Source organism: Gadus macrocephalus, chromosome 9 (assembly GCF_031168955.1).
Source record: "Gadus macrocephalus chromosome 9, ASM3116895v1".
Classification (NCBI taxonomy): Eukaryota; Metazoa; Chordata; class Actinopteri; order Gadiformes; family Gadidae; genus Gadus; species Gadus macrocephalus.
In genome coordinates, this window is record NC_082390.1 from 17,855,378 (window position 1) to 17,878,058 (window position 22,681).

General features: G+C 46.5%; 3 protein-coding genes across 3 annotated transcripts; 2 read left to right on the top strand and 1 right to left on the bottom strand.

The window, feature by feature from the left end:
* Positions 1-484: 484 nt before the first annotated feature.
* On the top strand, positions 485-5,057 carry ankrd34c (ankyrin repeat domain 34C). The gene is made up of 2 exons (XM_060061944.1): positions 485-832; positions 1,620-5,057. Exon 2 carries the CDS (start codon positions 1,681-1,683, stop codon positions 3,346-3,348), a length of 1,668 nt encoding a protein of 555 aa, XP_059917927.1. The 5' UTR covers positions 485-832; positions 1,620-1,680; the 3' UTR covers positions 3,349-5,057.
* Positions 5,058-6,069: 1,012 nt separating this feature from the next.
* LOC132465173 (isocitrate dehydrogenase [NADP], mitochondrial) lies at positions 6,070-13,558 on the top strand. The gene is made up of 11 exons (XM_060061977.1): positions 6,070-6,477; positions 9,478-9,569; positions 10,124-10,289; positions 10,815-10,975; positions 11,183-11,326; positions 11,777-11,913; positions 12,000-12,151; positions 12,263-12,375; positions 12,600-12,697; positions 12,792-12,884; positions 13,168-13,558. The coding sequence occupies exons 1-11, from the start codon at positions 6,363-6,365 to the stop codon at positions 13,250-13,252; spliced, it is 1,356 nt and encodes a 451-aa protein (XP_059917960.1). The 5' UTR covers positions 6,070-6,362; the 3' UTR covers positions 13,253-13,558.
* A 256-nt stretch (positions 13,559-13,814) lies between these two features.
* znf710a (zinc finger protein 710a) lies at positions 13,815-20,687 on the bottom strand. The gene is given in 6 exon segments (XM_060061918.1): positions 13,815-15,412; positions 15,754-15,928; positions 16,025-16,216; positions 16,901-18,178; positions 18,180-18,389; positions 20,546-20,687. Coding segments are annotated over 6 exon segments (2,067 nt in total). The 5' UTR covers positions 20,591-20,687; the 3' UTR covers positions 13,815-15,245.
* Between the last annotated feature and the right edge of the window lie 1,994 nt (positions 20,688-22,681).

Below are 22,681 nucleotides of genomic sequence, written 5' to 3' on the forward strand. Positions count from 1 at the left end.
TGATCTAAAAAAATTGTTAAAAAATATGTTATTTTGTTCTGGATGATAAACAATTGTCAAATTCTAAATACATTCATGAAAAAACGGTTTCAATACAAGTGTGGATAAACAAAGATAATGATTAATTTCGTAATTTCATTAAATTGCACATTGACAGTGAGAACAGTAATCTGATGGTTCTCTGCAAGACGTGTAATCGTTTGTTGTGCTTGTTTTTCCTTCATTGTAAGCTTCATAATACGGCTTGGAAATAGAAGAAGGATAGCATGACTGAATACATCAGCCCTTCAACTCCCTTGATGTAGCTTGCATGCAAGCATGCATTTAGCTTCATTGTCCTCTCCAAATCAAATAAATAGCCTGAGTGAGTTACATTTACATTTCTTTGGAGGATAATGTTTTTTGTTTATATTTTTGGTAGATGAGTGCAAGATAGCAAAGTTTTTCACAAGGCATTTATTTTGGTCGACTCTGACGTCAAGAGAATACACGTTTCATTCAACAAGCAGAAAAGTTATTTATATCCTCAGCATCTTGAGGTTGTGATTCTCGAGTGCGCAGCGAAAGGAATGCTGCCCATTGGACTGATGTGGATGGATTGCACCCATCACAAAAGCGAAGACTCATAAGCTATGGTGTCAGAGTGTAATACTCTAGTCCGAAACGAATCAAAAGTGGAAAGCAGAATTTGGAATTTAGTTGCGACCAAAAAAGGAATATTCTGCGAGATCCTCGCAAAGTGTGCGTTGTTGCATTTATTTGCACGTTTGCGATTTTATTGAGATAATCACTATTAGTTACTCCAAGAATGGCAACCCTGTCTTCTCTCCAGGTAAGATTTTCTTTGGCAATATACATTATGAAATCTACACATTTTAGGCAATGTAAAAAGTAGGATGCAGCATACGAGAGAGGAGTTATTGTCTCATTTGCCTTGTCTGCCTTGAACAGGATTGTTAACTTTTACATTGGATATGTGTGTACCAAGAAACGTTTATTTATGTCAGTGATTTAAATTATCTGTCTTGTAAAGTGAAGCGATGACTTAGACAATTTGTGAAGCATCGCGTCCAAAATGAGCACCTTGGATAGCGACTATCTCTCGACGCTTCACGGAAAGCCATTCCGCTAGTTCATATAATGGTTGTGTCTTGCCTGGCAAGTCAAATGAAAATAATCTATGATTATATAGACGTTCAAAAATGAAAATAGGATTTAATAGCTTTTTTTTTAATGGTATGTAGCCTACTTTATGTAGTTGCTGGATCAAAAATACCTCACCTTTGTCATCTATCGTCATTAAGCAGCGCTACTCGGCGGCTTATATAATCCCTAAATATAGCAAACATTTATGTTTGCATAGCTTTTGCAAATCTTCTATAACAATTAAACCGATTTGTGATCGCTGTACTTTCGACTTATGGTCCTTGGATGTTTATCAGGAAAAGACTGCCACCACCTGGCAGTGGCTTTTATATGATCATTTAGTAAGCAAACATTTTAGGGAAAAAACAAACCAATTGTTTTAACACGACTTTCAAATATGTTCTCATGCCTTATTTGTCTATGATGACTGAATCTCTTCCAACCCCCCCCCCCCCCCCCCCCCCAAAAAAAAGGGCTTTGGGTTGTTGTAGTTGCGTTTCACCACCGAGGGACAGACCTGTGACGATCTGCAAGATGGCAGACATCCTGGAGCTGCGGACCGACGGCAACTCTCTGCTTAAGGCCGTGTGGCTCCAGCGCCTTCGGCTCACTAGGCTCCTGCTGGAGGGGGGGGCCTACATCAACGAGAGCAACGAGCGTGGGGAGACACCGCTCATGGTCGCCTGCATGTCCAAACACGTCGACCAGCAGAGCGTGAGCAAGGCCAAGCTGGTGAAGTACCTGCTGGACAACAACGCCGACCCCAACATACAGGACAAGGCGGGCAAGACGGCGCTGATGCACGCCTGCATCCAGAGGGCCGGCCACGAGGTGGTGGCCCACCTGCTGAGCAACGGGGCCGACCCCAGCCTGGGGGACCGTGCCGGGGCCTCGGCTCTCGTATACGCCATCAACGCTGACGATAAGGAGACGCTCAAGCTGCTGCTGGACACGTGCAAGGCAAAGGGGAAGGAGGTCATCATCATCACCACGGACAAGTCGCCGTCCGGCGCCAAAAACACCAAGCAGTACCTCAACGTGCCGCCCTCGCCAGAGCTGGGCTCCTCCCTGTACTGTACCTCCCCCTCCGACATCCACGTGATCGCCTGTCCCACGCCGCACCCCGCCGAGGGGGAGCAGCAGAACACGGTGGTCAGCTTCCAGACCAAGCTCAAGGTCTCCAGCTCGGCGGCCAAGCTCGCTAACGGCGTGCCCGCCTCGCCAACGCGCCGGCCCGCTAACCCCAAGCGAGCGCGCCTGCCCCAGCTGAAGAGGCTCCAGTCAGAGCCCTGGGGCCTCATCGCCCCCTCCGTCCTCGCGGCCGCTGCTACCGCCGCCGCGGCTGCGGCCGCGTCTTCCCCTTCTGCGTCCCACGACGACAGCAGGCGCGCCACCTCCAACGAAGAGCTGGTGACGGGGCTGAACGGCCTCGCCCTCCTGAGCAAACGGTCGTCGCTGTCCCGACAGAACAGCGTTGACGGCAAAGAATGCCTGTTCCCGTCCGTGAGCGATCCCCCGTGCAAGATGACAACCTCCATCTCCGTCCCGCCAACCTCCAAAATGGCGTACGACCTGGCCATGAACCAGCATCAGACCCTGAACCAGGCTCTGAACCATCACCAGCCCCTGGCTCGTCGGAGCACCGGGCCCCCCGAGCAAGACTGCTGTGGGGGCAGCACCGGCGGCCCGGTCAGTCTGAGGGACACGTTGGTGCACAGGAGGCGCCTAGGCAACACCGACTACTATGACTCAGACTCCCAGCTGTACTCGGACTCGGCCACGCAGGACACTCCGCAGGTCCCGCTGGAGCGGAGGAAGCTCAACATGTCCCCGCTGGCCCTGCTCACCAGCTCCAGGGAGTCGCTGGACAGCAACGCCAGCCTCTCCTCGCCCGGGCTGGCGCGCCGGCGGGCACCGGGCCTGCTTGAGAGGCGTGGCTCAGGCACTCTGCTGCTGGACCACATCTCCCACACCAGGCCCGGGTACCTGCCCCCGCTCAACATCAACCCTAACCCGCCCATCCCGGACATCGGGGCCAGCAGTAAGCCCTCTTCACCGATGGCACCGGGCATCAGGGCTGTAGCTCCGCCCAGCACCCCGAAAAGAGTGGGTCTCAAGCCCAAGAAGAAGCTGATCCGGAGGCACTCTATGCAAGTGGAGCAGATGAAGCAGCTTTCGGATTTTGAGGAGCTGGCCCATTAGTCAGTGTCAGCACCGCGTTGAGAGGCCATGTTTGTTTCAACAATTTCAGGAAATAAGGTTATCGTGGAGCTTTGTCAACCACTCGCGCGGGTCTGTTGGATGTTGTCGAAATCATGTAGAAAATGTTTCCACATTTGATCGAAAAATGAGCAATATAGAAAGGTGTTGTCCTCCCCCCTGCTTCAGTGATCCAAAAACCTCAGAATTGTAGTTTTCCAAATGATCAGCATTTATATGTAATCAACTTTTGAATGTAATTCCAGAATGTGGTACGATCACATACACTAGCTTTGCAATGATAATGTAGTACTAGAACATACAGGGTCCATGTAGCCAACTCTGGATGCACTTTGTGTGTCTGTAAATACAACTGTACGGACTCATTTGAATACTTAAAAGAAGTGATTCACTGGTCCGAGACGTAGCTTCAGTATGATGTTGAATTTGACTGTTCATAGCGAGTGTGTACACAGTGCCTTTAAGACAAAGAAATAGAACAAGGAGTTTAAAAAACATTTTGAGCAGCGGGCCATTCGTTCTCCTGATGATCCACCAAAACACTCCTCCTTATTATCGCTCTTGTAACAAACAAACTGTTAAGATTACTAATAATTGCTTTGGAGGATCTGAATCAATGAATGAAAAGCTTTAATACACAGGGGAAGGTAAAGAAGCAATGGGCTATATATAACAACACAACATTACTATCCAGGAGAATTAAACATGCGATCACAGATGGTCAAACCACCATTGACACCATTGACACTCTCTACATAAGTAACACAGAAAGTTGTTGCCGTAGTCAACCAAGAAATCGGTGGTAAAGGGATCAATGAATCAATTATAAATGTAGGACAATTCAAGTTTTAACAACATAGGCTTCCACATCACTTTACTGTGAAGTATTTCTTCTGTTAAAAGAGACAAAGAACATAATTTATTGCATAGTATTTTTGTAAGTAGATTGTTGTTTATTTCAAAATAAATGTCTACCAATTGTCTGTTGTCTGATGTTTATTTTCTTTTAACACGTTCACTGCTCCCACATGCTAGTCGGACAGTATTGGGCCCACATAAAAATGGTAACTCTGTATCTGAGACTCCTTTGAGTACGGTAATACATACATTCTTGGGCAATCACACATCCAAATTCTCCTCTGCGTTTTTGCGGCAGTTGAACTGAAGAGGGCAGTATTCGACTTCTCCCTAATAGTATAACTCAGTCTGAAGCCTTTCTTCTATCTCATCTCAGTCCTTTTCTTTGGTATTGAAGCAGGGGTTCCAACCAGCATGTTCATAATTGGTAGTTTGCACTTACAAAAGCTCATAAATACAATGCGCCTGTCGTTCAGACATCTACAGTTAAACACTAATTTAGGAGCCAACTGTATCATTAGCTGCTGTAACGGGACAGCTTAGAAACCCCTCCAAATAACTTTGTTCCCCCTCACCCGCATATTCATATTGGGAAGCATGTACAGTTGTCAGTATCATTCAATATGTTTTACTATGCTTTTGAAATGTGGGATTAATTCAATTTCAGATAAGCTATCACCTTGAGATAGTATGAACATTGGTCAGTCTGGTGTTTTAACTTTTTCGTATATGTGTACCATCATGTGTTTAATGCATGTTGGATGCTTTGCTTGTGAAATAATTAAACTTTCAGGTTGTGATACAAGAAGTACTTAACTATCATTCAATCTAATTACATCAGTTTGTATTCATTGACGTAACCATTATTCTGCAATGGGTTGCCTAACACAATTCCTCTTCAAATAATAAAACAAACCAAAAACGTAAACCAAGTACACAGTACCTGATCAGATACCAATTCCTCCAGTGGGGGGCGTTGTAACCACTATCACAGATATGACGAGTTAGCATGCAGTCCAGTAGCGCAGGACCGTAGTTCGAGTCAATTTCTATGGTTCTAGCCAAGGTGGGTGAAAGTTGATAACTAAGTTGTGTATTTTAAATAGTTTGCATTTCTTTGTGTTGTTTTGAGTACTCTAAATGCAGCATACAGGCCTATACATTGCGTCTGAATTGCAGTAGCCAATATATCAGCTGAATTTATATCTTGTTTTATAATATTTTTACAACAAAAAAGTCCTTCACAACCCTGCAAGATAAATAAAACATGGGTAGCAAGGGAGACAATAGGAAACAATAAATAAATACATAAAATGTAGGCTATATTCCTACACGTACAAACACACAGACGCACGCGCACACACACACACACACACACACACACACACACACACACACACACACACACACACACACACACACACACACACACACACACACACACACACACTAACTATATGACAATGATTTTTTGTGCAATTCCAAAGATGGGTGAACCCAGTGAATTGATTTGGATAGTGTTTTTTGATATTCGGGAGTTACACTAAAGCTTAACAGTGGAGGTGACCCTTACTCGCTTGTTCTGTCTGCAGCAGCGAGACTCTTGCTGCATCTGGCTCAGGCCCAGAACGACACATGACTACCTACTTCCCATTCCTTTCCCCGTTATGGTAGCTATGGTGCCCTGCTAAAATTAGAGATTCATCTGACATGAAGAACTCCAGAATGTAACTAGCATCGTCGTTTTATTAGTTTGGAATAAGGTATATGTCACTGGTGTTCTGTTTATCTGGGTGATGTCCGTTTATTGGCTGGCCTTATTGTATGGGCTATTGTTTGGGCTTTTTTGGGTGCTTGAATCTAACATTTCCAGGCCATATGTGTTAAGGTTGCAAATGCAAAACGTGTATTACAAGGGAAGTTCATTCAACACGAAAAGAGACAAGTCCCACATATGTGACCTCTTCACACTGGACGTAAGCTCCAAGCACAGCCCCACTCAGCCAATGGTACCAGTGAGTGGGTGGCTCCTCCTCTGCTCCTTTGACGTAATACCGAGCGAGTACAGGCGCAGATAATTTCAGCCCCTTTTGCGGAGTTTATATCGGAGAATCAACTGCAAAGGATAAGGGCGAGAAATGGCTGGTTACCTGAAGGTCCTTAGCTCCCTGTCGAGGTCTGCGGCATCTCTTTCGAGAAACCCAGCAGTGCTTGCGCAAGCGGCCAACGGCCAGACTTTGCAACAGAGGAATTGTGAGTTGGAAATCGTTATCATATTTTGTTTGAATAAATGTTGCCTCTACGTGGTCGATGATAGCCGATTGAACGCCACATTTGTTTTAGCTAGTTGTCGTTAGCTTTGCTCGAAGTGCCATGAAATCAGAGGAACGACGAACGCAGATGTACGAGCGTTCAAAAGTCAGTTACAGACAGCTTCAACTGTTAAAATGTGTCGATGCTCCCTCGCGCAAAGTGGGGCCAGTGGAAAACCTCTCGAGTCGGGGGGGTGGGGGTTGGCTGAGGCCAGCTCAGGTCACGTCTTTGTCGTTTCCTTCATTTGCAAACTGTCGTTTTTCTCTCCTTTGATTGAATGCGTGTAGTGTCACCGATTGTTTCACAGTTGGCCTCTCCAACGATCAACAAGTGTTAATGTATTTCATTGCAGTACGTCTGTTGTAGCTTGCTCAAACGATTAACTTTCGCTTCTTAGAAAAAATGTGCCACGAAGAACTTGGCAGGGTTTGAATGGACGGGCCGCTAAACGACTTGCGAACAAATAAAGCATACTTTTTTTTTTTGGAAATAGTATCTACTCATGGTTGTTGCTGCATTAATATATGTGGTTAACTTTTGTGCCCTTTATTTGTTTTAATGGTATACTATTACTTTCCGCGGTTGTCTTGGCACAGTACTGACTTGAAAACTTTACCCAGAAGGTCAGACAAGACCCAGCAAGCCAAAGAGGGCAATGGCTGCCTTAGCGCCATATCATGCATCATTTTAAATTAAATGCAAAGCAGATTTCAAGCTCTAACACGAAAACCAGTTTTCGCTGATGAATTTTTACGTATGTAGACAAGTTATTTGAGGTCGGATATGAAGTGTATGTGCTGTGTAAACACCCCTTTCCATGACTCCAGGCAACGGGTCAGTTGAAGGACATGTAGTTCGATGTAATCCCCAGCTGTTTTACAGGCTCTCGGCTGAACTGTTACTAACTCCATAGTTACTGCTGGGGTCACTTTGGAGTCCGACAATAATGCCCATTGTTGGCTTTAGTAACGTTGGGACAAACAGGATAGTCTCTATGCTACTGTTTTAAACCCTCATGCACTCGACAGGAAAACGGGTAGTAGTCCATCTCTAATAAGTAACTACAAATACGGGTACTGGGGCTACGTATCCTTTTATATATATTTGTAATCGTTGTGCGTTTAGTTACATTGACAAACACACAACAGAGGCTGTATAAAAGTCGTAGCTTTTACTTTCACTGTAAAACCGGTAGGCTTTTCTAGGGTGTGCATTTTGAACACTCGTTTTTTTGCTTGGTATTTGGGGCTTGTATAGGACCTCTGTTACTAAAGGTGATCCAGATGACCTTTTTCTAAAAAAAAACAGTTTGCTTTACAGTCTCCACCTACCTAAAGGCTTGTCAGGGTCAATGATCAAATTATGTCTTCATAGCAGGTTATGCTGACTAGACCTCACAATGGCATCTCCCATGGAATTGTTGGGTTTTTCTTTTTCAAATACACATCATAAGGGAGCCTTCTCTACAGAGCCCAGATGAACAGTCTCTAGCCTACATAGAGAAAGTTATGTAATCATGCTGCTTTCCCGAAGCCCCTCCCCAATGTGCTCTCATTCCTTTTCATAGCGAATGTCCTTTGAGCATGTCTAGGTTAAACCACTCACAACTTTTACCAGACATGGTTTGGACACAGATTTTAGTAGACATTGAGAAACTCTCTCTAACTTAATGCATTCTAATAGCTAGAAAACATATCTGTTGACCACTTTTTTGAAAATATAATCCAGAGTCTAGTCATATTCAAAGGATTGCAACTGTCCTATGGCTTCCTAAAACCTATGCCCTCATCATATGTCTATCTCCAAAGAAGGGTGAACTCTTTGTGAGCGACACATTCCATAGGAATAGAAGCACTTTACAAGAACAATGAAAATGTAAAAGGTTTACAGCGATCTTATTCATTAACCAGTCTTCTCTTTTGACTTTGATTGCTCCAGTGGAAGGCATTATCTTGCTGTCCCCTTAAAGAGTATCTGGGATGTTTACTTAAGGTAATCAATGCCCTGGGTAGGTAATGACTACCTGAAAACGATCATGGTTGTTGAACTTTTATTCAGCCTATCTAGAATGATTAAAAGTGGTTGCTTGCTAATCAAATCTTTTCACTAAAGAAAGGCTTAACTCAAACTATTTTTCATGTTTTTAGTCTGGCCCCTCCTTTTTACTGTGCTGTTATATTTGTTAACATGTTTGTTAATGATACTAAAAGGTTTGTACTGGAAGTTAGTCTGAACATTTATGAAGCAAACCAGGGCTATTTTGGCAGGTGCTACTACTATTGACAGTGCATGGTAAAGGTTAAATTCCTCTTCAGGCACACGCTGTCTTACTTTTTCATAGTGGTCTTCTGCAGAATGCAACCTCTGATCTCTTGACTGTAAATCATGTCAAGGCACAAGGGAAATGCAGATGATTGAGGCATGCAGTGTACTTGTTTCAGGGGAATGTCCATTTACTGGGAAATATATATTGTCTAATTTCTTGCACTCGAAGCAGCAATGATTTTGTCTTTCTTCTGTGGCTACGGTTGGCTATTTTATGAATTGACATGAGACCTTGTGTGTCATGAAAGTCACCCTGGAATAAAATAATTTATTGTATCTACCAGCATAAATTAGGTGTGAAAAATAATCGTAGTGTTCTTTAACTTAGAATAGCATCTGTTAGATTTTAATTTCAAGCTATTCTGTTAACTTCCTTTGCAATACTTTCATAACTTCATGCCACACCACACATAATCAAGCATTAGTCTTAAAGGGATTTTTTGGTAAACCAGAAAAAAAAATTATGTTGCCTAATGAGTGACTCCACATATCCTGCCTTGGATCCTCAATTTTACTCTTCTTTGCCCCAGTATTTCCCTTTTTTCTCGAGTTGCAACTCATACCCTGGTTTGATTTTGTTTTGTGATTGTGTTATGATTTTATTTATTTTAACAGATGCCGACAAACGCATCAAGGTGGCCCAGCCAGTGGTGGAGATGGACGGAGACGAGATGACCCGCATCATCTGGGAGTTCATCAAGGAGAAGGTAAAACTCATACCCTGGAGCTGGGGATCTGGATGGACGCGTTCAGGGACATGTCTGTCTTTCATCCCAAAGGCGGCGGAATATAGCATAGGCTGTCTGACGGATCTATTTTTACACAACCAACCGACACGTGGCTGAGAGGGTAGAGCGAGAGCAATTGTACAAAATGAGCGAGAGAACGACGAGAGGGAAGATTATGTTTGGGAGTTTTTTTTATTTTTTGTTACTGGATGATTTCCAATTGGAGAGAGCAGATGGTGCATTGACTCTGGGAAGGGAAAACATGGAGGATCATGGGAGATCGTTCAAGGGTTTTTTGTAGAGACAACAGGAACATACAACACCATAACAAAAATAAATGAAAGACATTAAATGAATGGTGGTATTTCACAGGGCATTTATTATCCATTTTGCTTGATATGTTGAAATTAACCTATTGCTAGTAATTTCCAAAGATAAAAGGTGCAATATTTTGTTCCCTTTAAATGGTGAAGACTGTCATTCCTATACTTGGTCCTAGTCTTATTGAAAGAGGTCTGTTCTGTTGTGGTTAGCTCATCCTGTCCAACGTGGATGTGGAGTTGAAGTACTATGACCTGGGCCTTCCGTACCGTGACCAGACCGATGACCAGGTCACCATAGATTCCGCCCTGGCCACCCTGAAGTACAACGTGGCTGTCAAATGCGCCACCATCACACCAGACGAAGAAAGAGTGACGGGTATGAGCTTATTTTTTATGTTTCTTTTTTATGTTTTTTTATTTAGCCAGCTTTTGAAGGAAGATATTGATCTGGTGATGAAACCATCGTTACTACCGTTTCTCCTTGCTTCACTGAAGTATCAGCTTCAAATATATTTGGTCAGACTTACATTTTTGATTAGCATCTATGTGCAGTCGCAAAATGTAATCAATAGCAGGAGCCCAAACCTGTATCTATATCAATGAAGTTCCAATTCTACAGTTTGGGTGAATATGCACTCTTCAACCTTCTCGTGCTGCTCTACCACAAACGTTACAATTATGTATCGAGTCTCCAAAATAGCTAATGCTATTTTCATAACATTCATGGCAGTGCGCATGTGCACTAAATGCCATCTTCTAAAATCAGTACAAGAAAGTCATTTTTAAAATGATATCGGTCCTGGATAGTTTCATCATCATACCAATGTACCTCTTTGAATTTGTGCGTAAACCTTGTTTAGCATGGTCGGCCATGTTGTTTAAGCGTTGTTTACTTTTTTAGAGTTCAGCCTGAAGAAGATGTGGAAGAGCCCCAACGGAACCATCAGGAACATCCTGGGTGGAACAGTCTTCCGTGAGCCAATCATTTGCAAGAACATTCCCAGGCTAGTGCCAGGCTGGACCCAACCCATCACCATCGGCAGACACGCCTTTGGAGACCAGGTGGGTCCCTACCGAACACCCAATCTCAAGATGTCGCACTTGTCCCATTGCCTTTTTTTTTTTTTATTTGTAGTATATATATATGTTTTTTTTACAAGGGATCTTTCCTTCACATCTGCCTTATGTGGTTGTCTATTGGCATGGACCAAATTTCTGCAATTTTCTCATGAAATGACAGTTATTTTATGTTTTTGCCCTGTCCCACAGTACAGGGCAACAGACTTTGTCGTGGACCAGCCGGGCAAATTCAAGATGATCTTCACCCCGACTGATGGCAGCCAGGGCAAAGAATGGGAGGTGTACGATTTCCCGGCCGGGGGCTGTGGAATGGGCATGTACAACACAGACGAGGTGAGGACCCCTCTCCATTTATATCACGGTTGTTAGTTTTGATAGACGCTTGGGGACTGTTGACTCAACCCCAATAAAGACAGGAGAACTGACGATTGAGTGCCGGAACAACCTCCATTACCTCGGTATATTGTAGACCCAAGAGGGCAACAAACCTCAACCTGCTGATATCACTGAGTTTATCGTGGAATCTAAAGCGTGCCAGACTGGCCTCTTGTCAACCCACCCGCCACTATGTGTTTGCTAGTGCGGGTTTGTTTGATTTAACAACACTGGAGGTCATGCATTGGGCTCTAAAGCTGTCCAGGGGAAACAGACTTGTTAGTGAAGTGTATTTATGAGGTCAAGTTCAGTAGACGGTAGGTCATTCACCCTTTTAACGCTTGTATGACCTCTACAAGTCAAGACCTTTCCTCTTTCCCCCCCCCCCCCTGACTCCTCCTCCAACAGTCTATTTCGGGCTTTGGACATAGCTGCTTCCAGTATGCCATTGCTAAGAAGTGGCCGTTGTACCTGAGCACTAAGAACACAATCCTCAAGGCTTATGACGGCAGATTCAAGGACATCTTCCAGGATGTCTATGAGAAGTGAGTGAATTTTCCCCACAGAATCAGTCTATCGTGTGGGCCCCCCCTAGCCCATACCTGGTTGACCCTCTCTCTGTGCCCTGCAGGCACTACCAGTCTGAGTTTGAGAAGCTGAAGATCTGGTACGAGCACAGACTCATCGACGACATGGTAGCCCAGGTGCTCAAGTCCACCGGAGCCTTCGTGTGGGCCTGCAAGAACTACGACGGCGACGTGCAGTCTGACATCCTTGCTCAGGGTGAGATGTGACTCAACGCTCTGCTCCTCATTTATAATCACAAACGGAAGGCCCCGTTGTTTTGGTTGAAAGGCCAGGGAAAGATGACCCTGTGTGCGTTTGGGCCCTCAGGTTTCGGCTCTCTGGGACTGATGACCTCAGTGCTCGTGTGCCCAGACGGGAAGACAATCGAGGCAGAGGCTGCCCATGGCACCGTGACAAGGCACTACCGGGAGCACCAGAAGGTTTGTAGCAATTCCATCCACGTGTTAATCCCAAAAGCAGTGGCCTAGTGCCACGGCCAGTTCACCAGCGAAGCACCACTGCCATCTTGTGGTTGAAATGCAAACTACAGTTGTCAGCCAATAACGATGCGTTGGCGCCACCTCATCAGACATTTGCAGCAAGTGTAACGATTGTAAGATGAAGGTAAGTAATCACTGAACACCTCTTTTCTCCACCAATGCAGGGTAATTCCACTAGCACCAACCCCATTGCCAGCATCTTCGCCTGGACCAGGGGTCTGGAGCACCGTGGGAAGCTCGACGGCAACCCCGACCTCATCAAGTGAGCAGGACGTCGTGGCGCTGCTGTCGGATTAGACCATGTTTTATTGTTGAAATGAATAAATGCCAACCTTTTTTGTTTATTCGTTTCTTAGGTTCTCTCAGATCCTGGAGAGGGTGTGCGTAGAGACGGTTGAGAGCGGTGTAATGACCAAGGATCTTGCTGGTTGCATCCACGGCCTGCCCAAGTAAGTCGAGATTTAGCAACTCTAAAGTGACAAAAATATTCAGCTAAGCAGAAGTGATCATTTTAGATAACGTAGCAATTGAGTACGAGGATGTGGTGAGTGATTTGACTACCAGCTGAAAGGTACTGGGTTGGATCCCCAATGACTGCAGTCCACCAGTAGAAGGCATTCTTGAGCAAGATTCCCAACCCCTACCTGCTCCTAAAATGGCATCCATCTGAATTCACTGCAAGGTGCATAAGCTGTCGCAAGTTCTGATTTTGTTTTGACTGTTGTCTTCCAGCTGCAAGCTCAACGAACACTACGTCAATACTACTGACTTCCTGGATGCCATCAGGCTAAATCTGGATAAAGCTCTGGGCAAGTGAAGAACGTGAACTAGAGCAGCGAACCTAGTAAAGATACTGTCATTAAAAATGTATTTTGTACATCCATTTTAACTTAAAAGGTCAAGATAAGCATCCATTTTATGTTGAAGGAAAACAATTTGTGTTTAAAAAAACAATTGTGTCAAAGGAAATGAAGTATTCTGTGATTAGGTTTTATGGTTCGTACCTATTAACTGGTCTTCCGTCTAGTGCCTCAGTCTAGTGCCTCCCTCCATGTTCTACCCTATTTTTGTAATGTATGAACTATACCAAGGGCTGGGATGCCAATAAACTCCCTTGATTCTCCTCTACTGCTTCTCTCTTCCTTTAAGAATGGTGGGTTTCTTTAATGTAAATAAATTTATTTTACAGTATCATCTGGTTCACAACATTGTACATACATTTCTATTCATTGTTTCCACACAAATGTAAACAATACAGAAAGCAACTGGAGAGTCCATCAGAGATATCATCACTAAAACTGATGGATTGAACACAAGCTTCAAGAATTCAGCAGAAAGAATGTGTAGCATCTTTTTTTCTTTTTTTTTTAAATGCGCCATATCAACATTGCAAATGGATGCCTTGTGTGCGTGTTATGGTTTGAAAAGCTAAGCGCTGGGAAATATGAATATGTTGAGCATTTCCCCACTCCCAGAGTCATTTTCCATGAGGTCCATGGCCCTGTCACATGTTCGGGGGCTGTCGTTCATCACTTTAGACTACTGTACAGCGTGATGGATGGCAGGCACACGGGGCCACTTAATATTTCTGTCCCAAGTTTTTTTTTCTTTTCGGGGGATGGTGGGGGACAATTCTTGTTGAAATTCATCCATGGAAACCCAAACGGCACTAGGGGAAGGAGAGCAGGGTGTGCATTGCTTTAGAGAGTCTGGTAGTGCGAAGGCCTGGATGGGGGAGGAGGCGGAGCTGGAGTTTGTGGAGAGAAATGCTGTAATGCAGTCTTTTCTCTGGTAATCTTTTGAGGAAATCTACTGATGGTTAGGCAGGGGAGTGGGGGGCCGGGGATGGAGGGGGGTAAATGTAATTATGTAAGCACTGTGATTGGGCTCGGTGAAATCCAATCCCAGCTCGATACAATGCTAAGAAGCAAGGCTGTTGCTGCCCTTAGCTGCAAGATTTGGCAAAAGGTCGATCCAATTCTTTGGTAAGAGGCTCCACGATTAAAACGGGGTATTTTCATTAGCATCTTAAACATCTCACAGCAACAATTACATTCATGGACTAAGAATCAATACAGCGTGGTACTTGCTAACACAGGAAATTAAAAACCAGACTGGACATATACGGGTGCCCCCAATGCAGCAAACTGATTTAAGTATCCAGCCGTCATACGGAATGACTGATACATTCTGTACAGTAAAATACAATAACATTTGAGTTGCAAATTCTATGGACTTCAAATGGTCATTTCAAAGACCATGATTTTTCCTAATCACAGTTTAGAATCAGAGTGATACAAATGAAATTCATTAACTCCTAACTTGATATGCGTTGGCAAGTGAAATGAATAGGACTTGTTTAATTCTTTTAGCCCATCTAATCAGTGTGCCCCAGCAGACTTTCTTGGCTGAGAATTGTCTCATTAACTGCATTATCTCATCGCTGTATGCCTTTATGAGTTTATTCAGCTAAAATGTGCTTTATGATTTGGGCTGAAAGGGGAATTCCGTATATCATATTTGCAATGGAAAAATAAACGTCCCTATATTTAAGTAAGTCAGTATCTTTCAAACACGTGTTTGAGTTGAACTCCACCGATGAGCGTGTAGCTAGGTCTAGGTATACATTTTGGAGCCAGGTAGCATAAGGATATATTCCAGTGCATATAAAATGTGCGGATATCACAGGGTTACTTCATGCCCTTAATGAACAAACCGGGAACTGTGCCTTTATACAGCAATAAACAAAAACATCCCCTCTTTTTTATCGGTTGTCACTTGTATTCTACTTCGGGTGATTTAAATAGGATTCATGCAGTGTTGTAGCGCGCCGCTCCTTTCCCGTAACTACTGTAGTACTCCATTTCAGAGAGTTTAGCAATGTCCGGTGTGTTGTTGCTGGCTCGGTTTTCTCGTTCACTGAATTCAAAGCTGTCTTCGTCGTAGTCTTCCTGTCCCTCCATGTCTTGAGGGGGTTCTGGAGAGAGCAAGAGACACAAATATGAGTTGACCCGTCTGTCAGAAGCTCAAATAACAAATACAGACACTTCCTGAAGACAAACAGTGCCGAGGAGGACAGTGAGTAAGTTGCCCCACCCTTCCCTGCCTTCATATCACTTTGACCGCAGATAGAGCGCCACGGCTAATCGTGGTCTTGCTATATTTACTAAACACATGGTGGGAGAGCAGGGGTAGGCCACAAAACAGTCAACGGAGTAGTAAGCATGCTGCTTCATAAAATTGCATGAGGAATAGACCAAATCAAATGGGCGGTATAGTTGCATAAATCCTTACATACATACTCAGCGGATTGTTTACCTTGTCCTTCAATAGAGGCGTCCAAAATGCCATGCTTGACTTTCATGTGTCGACTGAGGTTGCCCTTCAGGTTGAACTTGCTGGTGCAGTAAGGACACTTGAAGGGCTTACTTCCTGCGTGGAGGTGCATGTGGCCCAGGAGGTTGTACATCCGGTTGAAGGACTTTCCACACACCTGAACACACCAAGAGGACAAAGGTTAGTGACCGGACTTCCCCTCTGCTGTCTTCCACTGGGACTCCTGATCCATTGTTCAAGGGGTTATGCTCACCTTGCATTTGAAAGGCTTGACGGGCAGGTGGACGATCATGTGGGTTTTGAGGGTCTGCTTCTGGACGAAGGTCTTGAAGCAGATGTGGCACTGGAAGGGCCGCACGCTTGCGTGAATCAGCATGTGCCTCTTCAGGTTGGCCGGGAGGGTGAACTCTCGGGAACACACCTCGCACTTGAATTCTTTCATACCCTGGAAAAAACACAAGTGGGACCCTTTGTTAATATAAAGGATAATAATTCACAGGAAAACTTTTGGGTGTCATAGGGTTTCAATGGCTTTGCCAAGTGCGGTGAAGCTTGTAATCGTATAATGATGTGGGGGACTTTAGCTCCACCAAGTGTTGAGGCATGAGATCCCATAGATTAGTGACAACTGCTAAGTATTGTTAGCTATGGCTTTTACATTCCAAATTAAGTTAGGATCTGGTCATATTTGTAGTTTGAACAAACTGCATATAAAACCAACGAATTGGTTTCACAGAAAAAACTGTGAAAACTATAGACAAAAGAAAGGGGAAGTGGTTCTACTGGTATGATTCACGAGGCTTAAAAGGAAGTACTGGACAACAGTCTCTATACCAAAACACATGCATGCAGGGGTGATAGGGGGTAAAGTCAAAGCATTGTAGCCTTTGATGATTATGTTTACAAAGCCCCGTATGTATGCTTTTATCTACCTAACAGTGGCATTTAGCTTTTGTTTTCCATACAAAGATCTTGCTTTTGAAACCTCAGATGACCAGATGAGCCAATGAGAACAGGGTCTGGAATGGGACATCTGATATCCGACTATGTAGTGTGACAAAACCGAGAAGAAACCAGGCACACTATGAAGTTAAAGTACCTTCGACACAGGGGCGTGCGCTGCCAGTACCTTGTGTGTTAGAGCATGCTGCCGAAGGTGGTGGATCTGGACAAACTCCATGCCGCACTCGGGGCAGACGTAGGGCCTCACATTCTGGTGCTTCATGAGGTGGTTCTGGAGCTGGCTGCGGTAGGCGAAGGACTTGTGGCACTCAGTGCACTGGTAGCTGGTCGGACCCTGGTGGCTGGTGAGGTGGCGCTTGAGATGGGCGTAGGTGGGGAACTCCATGCCACACTGGGAGCACACATGACACTGGCCGCTCTCGTGCTTGTTCTCGTGCGTGCGCAGCTCGCTGGGGTAAGCAAAGCCCCGGCCGCAGAAGCGGCAGCTGTAAGGCTTAACGTCGGAGTGCTGCAGCATGTGGCGCTTGAGGTGGCTGGTCTGCGTGAAGGCCTTCTCGCACACGGTGCACTTGTGCGGCCGCGTGCCCTGGTGGGTGAGCAGGTGAGTCTGCAGGTGGCTGGGCTGCTTGAACAGCTTGCCGCAGTGGAGGCACTCATGGGGCTTGATGCCGTTGTGGCCCAGGATGTGCGTGACCAGGTTGTACTTGGAGGTGTAGGACTTCTCGCACATGCGGCACTTCCAGCGCTTCAGCCCCTCGCCCACGTCCACGCAGTACGACTCGTCGATCTGCACGTTGATGTCCAGTCGGTCGATCTGCATGCGGCGTGCCAGACCCTCGGGGTCCGACCACAGCATGGCCTGCCCGTTGTCCTCGTAGTCCCCGGGCAGGGCCATGTCCCCCGCTTCGTAGGCCGGCTCGCCCGAGTCGTAGAAGCGGTTCATCAGGGGGCTTCCGCTGTCTCTTCCTGTCTTGAGGTTCAGTGCCTCCTCTTCCTCTTCCTCAACCGCCCGCTCCTCTTCCTTTCCCCGTCGTTCCCCGTTCGCCCTCTCCTCTGTTTCGGGCTGCGGCGGCCGGTCTTCCTGTTGACTGGGGCTGTCCCTGGAACAGCTGCTGCAGCTTCCACAGGCCCTCTCCTCCTTCATTGAGCCAGCCTGCCTGCCGGCCGGCTCCTCCTGCTGGCTGCGGCTCTTGTGCGTGTGGATGCAGGAAGGAGGTGTGTCGGACTCCAGGCGCTCCCCCTTGATCTGCGCCTGCGGGATGGGCACTCTGCGGGGACGTTCCTCCTCTTCCGCGCTGCTCCTCGGCCTCTTGGTCCTCCCCCGAGGCCCGGGTCTCCTCCTCTGGCTGGAGTGGGGCGGGGCGTCCGCTGAGTCGGCGGGCTCGGCCAGGTAGTCCCCGTTGGCCCCGATGAGCTGGTCGGCGTACTCGTACTCCGGGCCCTCGGCCGGGGGGGGGGGGGCCCTCTCTGGGCTCTCCCGAGTAGAAGCCGTTGGGGGCGATGGTGGCGCCGAAGATCTCGTTCTGCGAGATGAGCCCCAGCACGGCGGCCTGGGCGAGGGACAGCACCACCACGGGTTCTGTCTGCGTGGACACGTCCATTTGGCTCTCGATCATTTTGGGGTAGTTCTGTGCCAGACGGCTAGTCACCTCTTCCTGTTGAGAAACGAACGCTCAGGGTCAGAGATCCGCGCGTCTAAAAAACACACAAGTCATGCATCGTACACAGACCTGGTGATAAGCGGTCAGCCTCATCCGAGGAGAACTATAGTCGCGCTATCGATATCAGCTTTGAATAATGTATCGGCAATAATTAAAACAAACTGATCCAGGAGGAATGCAGGCAGATTTCCTTTCTCGTCAACGTTTGCCTGTGAAAGCTGCATTTTGACTACGCCTTTTTTTTTTCCTTGCAGGGAATCCAGAGGAGACCATTAGATTGAGGAGATAAAGCAGATCTGTGTTAGCAACCGACTTCCTTCCTTGCTCAGGCTTCAGAATAATACAGAATAGAAGAGAGAGGTGGGGGGGGGGGGGCTGCAGGTCCAACCAGGAAGCTGACTTCCGTGGACTGTCCACAGCACTTCCTGTGGGGTCTGGGGGCAGCTCCTCTCTCTGGCCTTACTCGGCCCATCACTGGAGCCAACCTTCCCACTCATGAGCCAGGCGGAGCCACACACCTAGGCCACCTACTTCATGACGCCTGCCACAGCTCGGCTGTTCCTAACAACTTGATATAAGCTGGCAGGCAATCTCATATCCACAGCAGACGTTCGATTGAGACTTCCAGCTCATTTAGTATTCCAGAGCTATTCATGAGGCCGGCCGACATAATTACGTGAATCAGAGTGGTGTGTTATGGACTCACAGCCGAATGTTTGTCCGAGACGACTGTAAAGTCTGGGTTAGTTCAAAAGAATTTCTGATCGATTTGAAATGAGAGCATTGTAGCCAGGGCTCAGCCTCTACGGTAAACATGAGACAGGCAGAGGCCAGGGCCAAAGCCCACTGGTTGTTGTGAGGATCAGATCTGTATAATGTATAACAAATCTCTCACGCTGCTTGTGTGCGTAAGCGCTACACAGTCGGTGCCTCACCGCCATACATTACCGACAAGAGACGCTGCCTTTCCTCATAGAAAATTCAGGGAGGAGAAAGAGTAGATAGAATGATAAAGAAAGAGGAGATAAAGCAGCAAAAAAAACGTGTGTGTGTGTGTGTGAGATGGGAGAGAGAGGGGGTGGGTATGTGTGTGTGTGTGTGGGGGGGTGGGGGGGTGGGGGGTAGACCTGGATGCCCTGATAACCACGTCATTTATAATTACTGCTTTTAAAGTAGTCAGACAGAGACAGACTGTATTTGTGAGAAAAGAAATGCAGAAAGTAGGTGTGTATTTGAGCATGCGTTTGTGTCTGTGTGTCTGTGTCTGTGTGTGTGTGTGTGTGTGTTTGTGTGTGAGAGAAAGAAAGAGAGAGAGAGCAAGAGAGAGAGGGAGGTATAGAGAGAAGCAGAAAGAGCTGTGGGCGGGGGAGGAGTGGAGGGAGAGGGAGAGAGAGAGAAATGAGATGGAGGGGCTGAAAGATAAAGAAAGAGGGGAGGGGAGGGGAGGGGAGGGGAGGGGAGGGGAAGGGAGAGATTGAGTGAGCATGTGAGAGAGGGGAAGAGAGAAAGGGAAGGGAGAGGGAGGGGTGTAGGGGGGGACTGGAGAGACAGAAAGACAGAGTGAGTGACTGAGTGAGTGAGAGAGAGAGATAGAGAGAGAAAGAGAAACAGAGGGATAGGAGGGAGGGGAGCCGGGGAATGAAGAGAAGAGAGAAAGCACAGCTAAATGAAAGGCTGACAAAATGAAAGAGGAAAAGACAAATGACAAGGAGAGGGAGAGGAACGAGAGTAATTGCAAGTGTCCATACTTCCAAATTTCACAAGTTGCATTGCAAAGACACCTAAGGACAAACACAGCAGAAAACAATTCAGAAATCCAATAAATACTACATCGGGGAAAGAGGAAACTGAGAAAAAAAATGCTGTTTTTCCACCGGTATCTTCTTAAAGATGTTGCCGTTACGGTGCAAATGTATATAAACAAAAAGTGAGCATTCTTCTTGCAAAAAACCAGACACACACACACATATACACACGCTCGCTCACACACATACACACACACACACACAAACACACACATAAACACACATATTCACACACATGTTCACACACCGGATATAAACACTTGACAAACAAGCCATTACAACAACTGTTAAGCAAAACGGTAAAACGGCGCAAACCTTGGCTTGTCTTGAAGCTCCAAAACTCACCACATTGTTCCTGGAGTGATGTTTGAGGTGTTTCAGGGATCTCATTCTTCAGGAGAAATGTGTGGAGCAAAAAAACCTCCTCCTATTTATATCTGTGGGAAGAGTGGGGCGGTCCCACGGCTCATCCTCCTCCTACTGTTGCTGTTATCAGAACTGACTGTGCCTGCCCCCCCCCCCCCCCCCCCCCCCCCCCACCCCACACTCTCCCTCCTCCCCCCTCCCTCCCTCCCACATACACACACCACAACACGCGCACTCACACACACACACACACACAAGCGCACACACGCACACACACTATCACCCCATTTCTTTCTCTTCCTCCCACCCCTTTCCCTCCATCTCACTTCTCTTTCTCTCTCTCTCTCTCTCTCTCTCTCTCTCTCTCTCTCTCTCTCTCTCTCCCTTACGAACAGACAGATACACACACACACACACACACACACACACACACACACACACACACACACACACACACACACACACACACACACACACACACACAAACACATACACACACACACACACATCTTATCTCCCTTTCTCACTACCTACAATTCAGCATGACCCTTCAACACACATTTCTCTTTAAGGCTCAGAGAGACGCGGTCTCTATCTTCTGTTGATCACACTCCTACCATGCGTCTCCCTTCACAAGCATTTGCTCAAAACACACAAACAATTATAAAAATCTAATCAGCATTTCCTCAGTACAAGTACACACACACACACACACACACACACACACACACACACACACACACACACCACACACACACACACACACATGCACACACAAGCACACACAACACAACAACACACACAAAAAAACTCACACAAAACACACTCGTCAGAATCATACAGAATCTGAAATCAGTATGCGTAAGTAGAAACACATACATAAACAAGCACAATGCAGACATATCCATACACACATAGACACAAAAACCACCACACTCTCTCTCTCTCTCTCTCTCTCTCTCTCTCTCTCTCTCTCTCTCTCTCTCTCTCTCTCTTACACATATACACACACACCTACAAAACACACAGAGATGTGGACTGGAGGTGTGTCTGTCTATGGCAGACACTAGATACTGCCTGAGATAGCCTTTTAAAAACAGCTCAACTTTTACCCAGATGAGGAAGTTTGTCTCATTATTTGTAGATGTGGTTAATCACGCTGGCAGACAGGATCCACTGTACGGGAGAAATGCTAGTGAGGGAAGGGGAGAGATGTGACAAAAGAGAGGAGAAAGAAAAGCAGTTAGGAGCGAGGGAGGGAGGGAGGGAGGGAGGGAGGTAGACAGACGTGGGGGAGAGAGAATATGGAAGAAAGAGGCAAAGGGAGGGAGGGGGGGAGCGAAGCAGAGTGGAGGAAAGGAGGGGGAGGTGGGGAGGGGAGGGTGTGTGTGTGTGTGTGTGTGTGGGGGGGGGGGGGGGGGTTGAGAGAGACAGAAAGAAAAAAGGAGAAAGGAAAGAGAGCTGGGGTGGGGGAGGGAAAAAAGAGAATGCAGCAAAAAAGGAGGAAGAAGGGAAAGGAGAGACGGGGGAGGGAGGGAGGGGGAGGGAAGGGAGGCTGAGCCATAAGAAAGGATGTGGTAAAAAGAAAGAGAAAGAAGAAAAGAAAGAAGAAAAGAAAGACAGGCAGGGAGGGGGAGCGCGCGGAGGGGGGGGGGTGGGGGGAGGGTGGGACGAGAGATAGAGGGAGGTTTGAAAGGAAAATGCAGTGAAAAAGAGTGGGGGGGGGGTGAGAAGGAAAGAAGGAGAAAGAAAGAGAGAGCAGAAAAAAAAGAGGGGATGGTTTAGTGTGAAAATAAAAAAAAGAAGAGTCCATCAGCAAGAGAAAAGGGGGGTGGGGGGGTGAGCAGGGGGGGTGGGGGGGAGAGCAGAGGGGGGGAGTGCTGGGGGGGGGGGGGGGGAGTGAGAGCAAAGAGAATGGTGAGAGGAAAGAAGATAGAGAGAGAAAGAGACAGAGAGCGGTAGAGAGAGGGGAGAGGGAGAGAGAGAGAGAGAGAGGAAAAAGGAAAAACAGCAAGGAAGACATTAACTATTGAACTTCCAGATTTTCTCTCGGGCTGCGTTGGGGAACAGTGCGGCAGACACTACCTGTGGGCTGAGCTCAGGTTGTGTGTTTAG